The 9,696-nt window shown below is 40.3% G+C and overlaps 1 protein-coding gene across 1 annotated transcript; it reads right to left on the reverse strand.

Moving 5' to 3' along the window:
- Nucleotides 1–227: 227 nt before the first annotated feature.
- Nucleotides 228–4,585, reverse strand: LOC143364755 (uncharacterized). Its single transcript, XM_076804922.1, has 2 exons — nt 4,090–4,585; nt 228–508 (listed from the first exon to the last, which is right to left on the reverse strand). Exons 1-2 carry the CDS (start codon nt 4,568–4,570, stop codon nt 498–500), a joined length of 492 nt encoding a protein of 163 aa, XP_076661037.1. The 5' UTR covers nt 4,571–4,585; the 3' UTR covers nt 228–497.
- Between the last annotated feature and the right edge of the window lie 5,111 nt (nt 4,586–9,696).

Raw genomic sequence — 9,696 nt, forward strand, 5'->3', positions numbered from 1 at the left:
CGTCGCTCTCCATCGTTTCGCTCCTTTCGCGCTTACGCGAACGTCGTATGGACTCTACACGTACACGCGATGCCGGATCGCGTAGCGCAACGAGAGACACGTCAACGAGCACACGGGCCGCACAGAATGTTCGCGTACGTCTTTTTGTTCTGTTACTCTCGAGAAGTCGCTTTCCTCAAAGCTAGTCTTCTCTCTACCGTCCCGGAAACTATTCTGTCGCCCGTGGTCACGTTCAACAGGGTCCCAGCCCATCATTCCAGGTACCCTGTCTCGCATCTCCCTTTGCCCCGCGCGCGAAGAGGGGTAGCGCAGGTACGCAGGGACTGTTTTATTGCCCCTTCGCAGGGCAATTATCAGGGTACGGTAAATCGTTATTTTACAATTAAACTAAGTCCTATAGGCGTTACGCGTTGTTGCCGACGGGGTGCATCGCTGCCATCACGCCCCGACACGGCCCTCCTGACTGTCACACGTCCTCGTGTGGAATTGCAACGACTTTATACATCGTCTGGAAAAGAAATACCATCTATGTTTCCCGTTCGTCCATTCTGACAAAATATCGATTGAGCTCTGAATGCCATGTTTGCCATGTACTCTATGTCGAAGCACTATACACGCGTTCGATGTCATGCGGGCAATCTTAACCAATTCTGGATAAAAACATATTCAGATAATTCGGTGCCACGGAATAAACAGTTCGGCCAAGCGGTTCTGACACACCGTGAGCTCAAGACAACAACATGAACTTTTAGTCCACTACTGGACACAGCAGAACAAAGCCACCCATGTGGCACCCGACCAACCACGTGGTCACACCTTTTTCAGTCGACTCATACGACTCCTGACCAATCACGTGGTCACACATTTCGCAGTCGTCAACACGACCCAATACATCCATCGTCTGCCGTTACATCGCCCCGCCTCCTTTACCAGCTAAACTGGGTTTGGGAATAATGGCTTACGACTAATAAGCACGACGCATGGATTTTCACGTGTTTCTTTCCTCACTGTTGTCATCCCCGACACTGGCACATTCTGTTAATTCGGTGTCGCTCCAATTACTACGGATATCAAACTCTATGGGAACAGAATTATCAGGCATCAATCTCAGTCGCTCGTGAGCATATTTAAGTACTCTATTGCCACTTACAGGCTTCAAACGGTATCTGTCGTTGGGCAAAACTTCTATTATCTTATACGGACCGCGAAATTTAGCATCTAATTTCGTTTGATTTCGTTCGTGATTTTCTATAAGAACGTAATTTCCGACCGAAAATCTAACAATTTTTGCTTTGTTACTATCGAATCGTGTTTTGTCGTACGCGGCGTTTTGGTCGATCGCTTGGGTCGCTTGTTCTCTGATGTCCGAAAGGTCAAGTTCTTCGCCGTTATCATTAGCAACTGACAATGATATTGGTCTGGCAACTTTGCCTATCAGCAATTCCAAAGGGCTATGCTTAGTGGTACGATTCGCTGTACAATTTAACGCTAGTTGGACATTTTCAAGGGACTCTTGCCAGGACTTGCTATTATTTAGTTCTACCGCGGTAAGCATATTTCTAAGCGTACTCATTGTTCTTTCTACCTGACCATTGGCACGACACGTACCTGTAGCGATTAGATGCAGGTCAATATTATGGGTCTTGCAGAATTCACGAAAATTGCTGTTTGCGAAACATCTACCCTGATCGGCAATAATTCTGGAGGGGGCCCCAAATAAATTCACGCAGTAATTCAGTGCTGTGATGGCACTGGCCGCGTCTACGTTTATGGAATGTCGTAAAATTACAAATTTGGTGAACGCGTCGACGAACACAAACACGTATTCTTTTATGTTATTTTTGCCGCTAAGTTTTCCCGTAGCGTCAACATGAATCGTATGCCACGGTACGCTTACCTTTGGGATAGGATGCAGCTCGGCTTGCGCTTTACCTGAGTGAGACTTTGATAATTTGCACGTGATACAATTTTCGACAAATTTACGAATGTACTTCGACATGTTAGGAAACCAGTAATGTTGATAGGCCTTCTCTAAGGTTTTGTTCCAACCAAGATGCATAATAGACTCGTGAACATTATTAATTACGGACCATCGAAAATGTACGGGGACTATGGGTAATTGTTGACTGCGATTTTTACGTTGTATTTTTCTATGCAAAACTCCTGATTTCAACGAATATGTTTTGGCGGTATCAGGATCCATTTCATTGTTTTCCAATTGGGAAATGATCTTGTTCAGTTCATCATCTCGTAGTTGCTCAGTTTGTAACCAGTTCTCCGATATCTCGGCCAAATTAACCCGTTTCTGTTCAATCCGTTTATGACTGTCTTTGATCGGTAAAGGGTTTCGCGAGAAGAAATCCGCGTGGCTCATGCGTTTTCCTTCTCGGTATACAATGTCAAAATCGTATGCCTGTAGGAATGCCCACCATCTGTGTACTCGCGGGGTAAGGTCCATTTTTGTACGCGAGGCTTTAAGCGAGTTGCAATCAGTGACGACTAGGAATTGTCTTCCTTGCAAGAAGTGGCGGAAATGTTTTATGGCATTGACTACCGCTAACGTCTCCAACTCGTATGAGTGATATCGCGATTCGGCGTCAGTGGTTCTCTTACTATAATACGCGACCGCGTGAGATTTACTATCTACTTTTTGTATTAGGACAGCACCGTAACCATCCGAGCTGGCGTCAGTATGTAATTCGATTGGGTATGACGGATTGAATAGCATTAGTGTGGGTTCGTTTATTAAATTTGCAATAATGTCTTGTCGGATCTTTTCGTGTTGCTGTTTCCATTCTATCTTTCCTTTTCCCGTAGTCAATTTGTATAGTGGGGAAGTGATCTGAGAAAACTTAGGTATAAACTGTCTGAAATAGGAAGCAAGGCCTATGAATTGCCTAAGCTGAGTCACCGTTGATGGAGGAGAAGATTCGGTTAATGCTTTTACTTTCCGTGGGTTTGGCCTGATTTCCCCCGCGGTCACTTCAAAGCCCAAATAATCTACACGTGATTTTAGAAACGCACATTTATTCAAATTGAGTGAGAATCCCGCTGACTTTAATTTTTCTAGTACTATTTGTAGCCTCTCTAAGGACTCTTGTATAGAGTTGGCCGGAATCATAACGTCGTCCAGGTAACAAACTACAAATGTGTTTACGAGTCCAGAAAGGGCTTGGTTTATGGCCCTCTGAAATACCGAAGGTGCATTACGAAGCCCGAACGGCATGGACAAATACTCGTATTGACCATCTGGAGTAACAAATGCAGTCTTTTCTATCGAGTCTTTATGGACAGGGATTTGATGGAAACCCGACGCCATGTCTAGCGTCGTAAAGTATTGTGCGCCGCTTAGTCGCTGGATTTGGTCGTTTATGAGCGGTAAGGGGTACCTATCGGGGACTGTGTTACTATTTAGTTCCCGGTAATCAACGCATAAACGGTCAGAACCGTCCTTTTTGTTAACGAGGATTACGGGACTGGCAAACGGGGAACAACTAGGTCTAATTATCCCGGCAGACAAGAGTTCGTTGATTTTGTCCTTTACAGTTTGCTTCTCATCAGGGCTAAGTCTATATGGTCGTCGTTGAACAGTACGATTAGGGTCTATTAATTTTATTTGTAACTCTCCCGAACTTATCCTACCCGTAGGTGTACCGAGGACAAACGATTCAGAAAATCCTTTTAACAGATCGATTAGTTCTTCTCTATGGGGATCAACTACATCTGTGTCAACACTATTAAAGTTATCGATCTTTTTGCCAACTTCGCAAATTTTTATTATCTTATCCCGTCTTAGACTGAAGCTATTCGCCGAAATTTCAACAGAAAACCCTTGCGTTATCAAATCGCGTCCAATCAAAATACTATAACTCAAATGTTCGTCCGGCACGACATGAAAGAGAATTTCAACGCGGTGATCGTGTATTACCACTCGGGACAGGATCTGTAAGTTACTCATCACGTTAGCGTTGCCAAGACCAATTAACCTTGTCAGATTTCTAGATCGCTTACCGGAAAATTTATTTCCCACCGACTCTTTTATCAGAGAGCATTCCGCACCCGTATCAAAACAAAATTCGTAGACCTCACCCGATTCCGCTAGTTCCGCTGTTACCGGGGCGATACTGCACAAGTTGATCTGCCGTTCCATGGGTATCCTCGGATGTGGTCTTCCATCCTCCTTCTTGCACTGTGGAGCAATATGGCCGTCCTCTCCGCACTTGAAGCAGGTAACCGGCTTTTTCGGTGGTCCCCGGTTGCTTCCGCTCGTGCCAGGCTTGGGTCCCGGCAACCTGGTAGCTCCTTGGCGTCGATGACAGTCCGTGGCTTTATGTCCTTCCTTGCCGCATGTAAAACACGTAACAACACTTTTCGGCTTCTTGCTGTCCGTTGACTTCGGTTCTCTTCCATCGGTGGTAACTGGCCGTTTACGGAACCCGAAGGCCATCAGCTCCTTTTGTAATGAAGCCCGCGTATCGATATTTGTTGTGAACGCAACGCGCTGCAGTCGAGGATCTATCTGCACGCAATGTGCCAATGTTGATGCTATAGCGATTTGTTCCGTCGACATCGATGCGTATAAATTAGTAAATGAGGCTAGCACACGGTTTGAGTATGAAGGCATAGACTCGCCTTCTCTTGGTTTTCCCCCGTTGATCCTCATCATTGCACCCACAGGGGTTTCGAACGTATCATATTGGGCTAGAAACATTTTTCTGAACTCACTCCAGTTCATGCCAGCGTAATTCACTTGTGACATCCACGCGGACGCGCCACCTTTCAATGCCCTGCTTAGAGCCATGACCAATTCGCTGCCCTGTATCGGTCGCTCTGCGAGACACACATCCACCGTTCTACACCAAGCTTTAGCACTGTAGTCCTCCTTATCCGGGTCGAACTCTGGCAGGAATATCCGGGTGGTGGCGTGTGTTGGTTGATTCACTATTGGACCTTGCATCCGTCCTAATAGCATCTCGAACATTAGCTTCCAATTTGTTCCATCGTTCTCGGGCGAGGAGACTCGCGGAGCTGAGTTTTCCCGCGAGAATCCCACTTCTGATGTCGGAGGCTGGGCGGACTCCTCCGTCCTCGGACCCGTCGGAGATTGTCTGTCGTCGCTCTCCATCGTTTCGCTCCTTTCGCGCTTACGCGAACGTCGTATGGACTCTACACGTACACGCGATGCCGGATCGCGTAGCGCAACGAGAGACACGTCAACGAGCACACGGGCCGCACAGAATGTTCGCGTACGTCTTTTTGTTCTGTTACTCTCGAGAAGTCGCTTTCCTCAAAGCTAGTCTTCTCTCTACCGTCCCGGAAACTATTCTGTCGCCCGTGGTCACGTTCAACAGGGTCCCAGCCCATCATTCCAGGTACCCTGTCTCGCATCTCCCTTTGCCCCGCGCGCGAAGAGGGGTAGCGCAGGTACGCAGGGACTGTTTTATTGCCCCTTCGCAGGGCAATTATCAGGGTACGGTAAATCGTTATTTTACAATTAAACTAAGTCCTATAGGCGTTACGCGTTGTTGCCGACGGGGTGCATCGCTGCCATCACGCCCCGACATATATATATAATGCGATTATTAATATTTAATCGAACTAATATGACTTATTGTTTTGTAGCGGCTAGCGGGGCGCCGGAAGAGAAATCTTCAGCGCACCAGCACCAAGAAAGATTTATGGTTTGCACAGCATAAGACGCTATTTGTGAGAAAACGTCTTTAACGTTTTTGGCCACTTAGCGGACAGATGTGTCCTTGTAGTTCCTAGCGACGAACTCAATAGCGCAAGTGGACGCCATAAATTTTGGGTAGTCTAAGGGTCTCCAGCCTAGAGTGTCCCAGCGACGCGTGCCTGGTTTCTATCACCCGGGAAAGCTGGGCCCGTTGACGTAAGCCAGCAGTCACGTACCGCACTTAGCACGGGGCCCGGAAGACACCCCGCTGCATCACCAAAATTAGATTTTTAACAGCACGACACGCTCACCCTTCTCACGCACGAGAGGCGTGGAACGTGGGCGTGTTATGCAAAATGCACGGATTGGTGGAAGTTCCTCGCAAGGACTTCCACCAATCAGCCGACAAGCATTTTCGAGAATATAAGGCAGAGACTACCGACGAGGTGAGATTCACGAAAAAGTCACAGCCGATTCTCCGCCGAGTTACTTAGAGTCTAGTCCGGTCGTTGCTAAGTTGCAATATCAGTTCAACCGCGAGTCGAAGCGAATCGCCGGTTTTAATTGAACCACCTCGGACGCTCTCGCGACATCATTCAATTGGTAAATAAACGACTCAGTCACGTACGCCTGATTTTGAGCATTTATTGTAAGGCACCCGCCTTACATAATCCTGTTCCTTCAGTTTGTTTCAGCGATTCGTAACGTAAGTACTAGCTATTCCAACGATTCCATAGGCGTAGGCATCGATTATTTGTCGACATGACAAAGGTTAGTATTACATGTTCCGTTTAAATTATATGGGTTATATGAATGTGATATGTCACTATACGTTGTTTCAGGTACAGTGCGTTTCAAAACATCGCTTATGGAATGTTTGGAGTGGGGGAACGCGAAGAGCTAATCTACTCTAATTATGAATTTCGATATAATTTATAATATCTTATGACTAACTTACAACTAATTCCAACGTTGTCGTTCGGACAACGTCACACCTACTCTATGCTGTTACAAGGGGTGCGATGATTACGATATATGGTGTCCAAATCAAACGTTGGACGACGCGGCCAACGTCACAGTCGTTCGGACAACGTCACAATATTATGGTATATTCTGGTATATTCTGTTATATTCTAGTATATTCAGCTATATTCTCGTATATTCTTCTATATTCTAGTAATATTATGGTATATTCTGCTATATACTAGTATATCCTGGTATATTCTCGTATATTCTTCTATATTCTAATAATATAATGGTATATTCTGGCATATTCTGGTACATTGTCGCATATTCTAGTATATTCTGCTATATTCTTGTATATTCTGGTATATTCTGGTATATTCTCGTATATTCATCTATATTCGAGTAATATTCTGGTATATTCTGCTATATTCTAGTATATTCTGGTATATTCTCGTATATTCTTCTATATTCTAGTAATATAATGGTATATTCCGGTACATTGTCGCATATACTAGTATATTCTGCTATATTCTTGTATATTCTGGTATATTCTGGTATATTCTCGTATATTCATCTATATTCGAGTAATATTATGGTATATTCTGGTATATTCTGGTATATTCAAGTATATTCTGGTATATTCTGGTATATTCTGCTATATTCTAGTAATATTATGGTATATTCTGGTATATTCTGCTATATTCTGGTATATTCTGCTATATTCCAGTATATTCAGGTATATAATCGTACATTCTTCTATATTCTAGTAATATTATGGTTTATTCTGGTATATTCTGGAATATTCTGCTATATTCTCGTATATTCTAGTATATTCTGCTATATTCTAGTATATTCTGGTATATTCTCGTATATTCTTCTATATTCTAGTAATATTCTCGTATATTCTAGTATATTCTAGTACATTCAGGTATGTTCTCGTATACTCTTCTATATTCTAATAATATAATGGTATATTCTAGTATATTCTGGAATATTCTGCTATATTCTCGTATATTCTAGTATATTCTGCTATATTCTAGTATATTGTGGTATATTCTCGTATATTCTTCTATATTCTAGTAATATTATGGTATATTCTGGTATATTCTGGAATATTCTGCTATATTCTCATATATTCTAGTATATTCTGCTATATTCTAGTATATTCTGGTATATTCTCGTATATTCTTCTATATTCTAGTAATATTATGGTATATTCTGCTATATTCTAGTATATCCTGGTATATTCTCGTATACTCTTCCATATTCTAATAATATAATGGTATATTCTGGTATATTCTGGTACATTGTCGCATATTCTAGTATATTCTGCTATATTCTTGTATATTCTGGTATATTCTGGAATATTCTCGTATATTCATCTATATTCGAGTAATATCATGGTATATTCTGGTATATTCTGGTATATTCAAGTATATTCTGGTATATTCTTTTATATTCTGCTATATTCTAGTATATTGTGGTATATTCTCGTATATTCTTCTATATTCTAGTAATATAATGGTATATTCCGGTATATTCTCGCATATTGTCGCATATTCTAGTATTTTCTGCTATATTCTTGTATATTCTGGTATATTCTCGTATATTCTTCTATATTCTAGTAATATTATGGTATATTCTGGTATATTCTGGTATATTCTGGTATATTCTGCTATATTCTAGTATATTCTGGTATATTCTCGTATATTCTTCTATATTCTAGTAATATTCTCGTATATTCTAGTATATTCTAGTACATTCAGGTATGTTCTCGTATACTCTTCTATATTCTAATAATATAATGGTATATTCTAGTATATTCTGGAATATTCTGCTATATTCTCGTATATTCTAGTATATTCTGCTATATTCTAGTATATTCTGGTATATTCTCGTATATTCTTCTATATTCTAGTAATATTATGGTATATTCTGGTATATTCTGGAATATTCTGCTATATTCTCATATATTCTAGAATATTCTGCTATATTCTAGTATATTCTGGTATATTCTCGTATATTCTTCTATATTCTAGTAATATTATGGTATATTCTGCTATATTCTAGTATATCCTGGTATATTCTCGTATACTCTTCCATATTCTAATAATATAATGGTATATTCTGGTATATTCTGGTACATTGTCGCATATTCTAGTATATTCTGCTATATTCTTGTATATTCTGGTATATTCTGGAATATTCTCGTATATTCATCTATATTCGAGTAATATTATGGTATATTCTGGTATATTCTGGTATATTCAAGTATATTCTGGTATATTCTTTTATATTCTGCTATATTCTAGTATATTGTGGTATATTCTCGTATATTCTTCTATATTCTAGTAATATAATGGTATATTCCGGTATATTCTCGCATATTGTCGCATGTTCTAGTATTTTCTGCTATATTCTTGTATATTCTGGTATATTCTCGTATATTTTTTCTATATTCTAGTAATATTATGGTATATTCTGGTATATTCTGGTATATTCTGGTATATTCTGGTATATTCTAGTAATATTATGGTATATTTTGGTATATTCTGGAATATTCTGCTATATTCTCGTATATTCTAGTATATTCTGCTATATTCTCGCATATTCTGCTATATTCTAGTATATTCTGCTATATTCTGTTACATTCTAGTATATTCAGGTATATTCTCGTATATTCTTCTATATTCTAGTTATATTATGGTATATTCTAGTTATATTATGGTATATTCTAGTTATATTATGGTATATTCAGGTATATTCTGGTATATTCTGGTATATTCTGGATTATTCTACTATATTCTCGTATATTCTAGTATATTATGCTATATTCTAGTATATTCTAGTACATTCAGGTATATTCTCGTATATTCTTCTATATTCTAGTAATATTATGGTATATTCTAGTATATTTTGGAATATTCTGCTATATTCTCGTATATTCTAGTATATTCTGCTATATTCTAGTATATTCTGGTATATTCTCGTATATTCTTCTATATTCTAGTAATATTATGGTATATTCTGGTATATTCTGGAATATTCTGCTATAT

This window comes from Halictus rubicundus, unplaced genomic scaffold (assembly GCF_050948215.1).
Source record: "Halictus rubicundus isolate RS-2024b unplaced genomic scaffold, iyHalRubi1_principal scaffold0938, whole genome shotgun sequence".
Classification (NCBI taxonomy): Eukaryota; Metazoa; Arthropoda; class Insecta; order Hymenoptera; family Halictidae; genus Halictus; species Halictus rubicundus.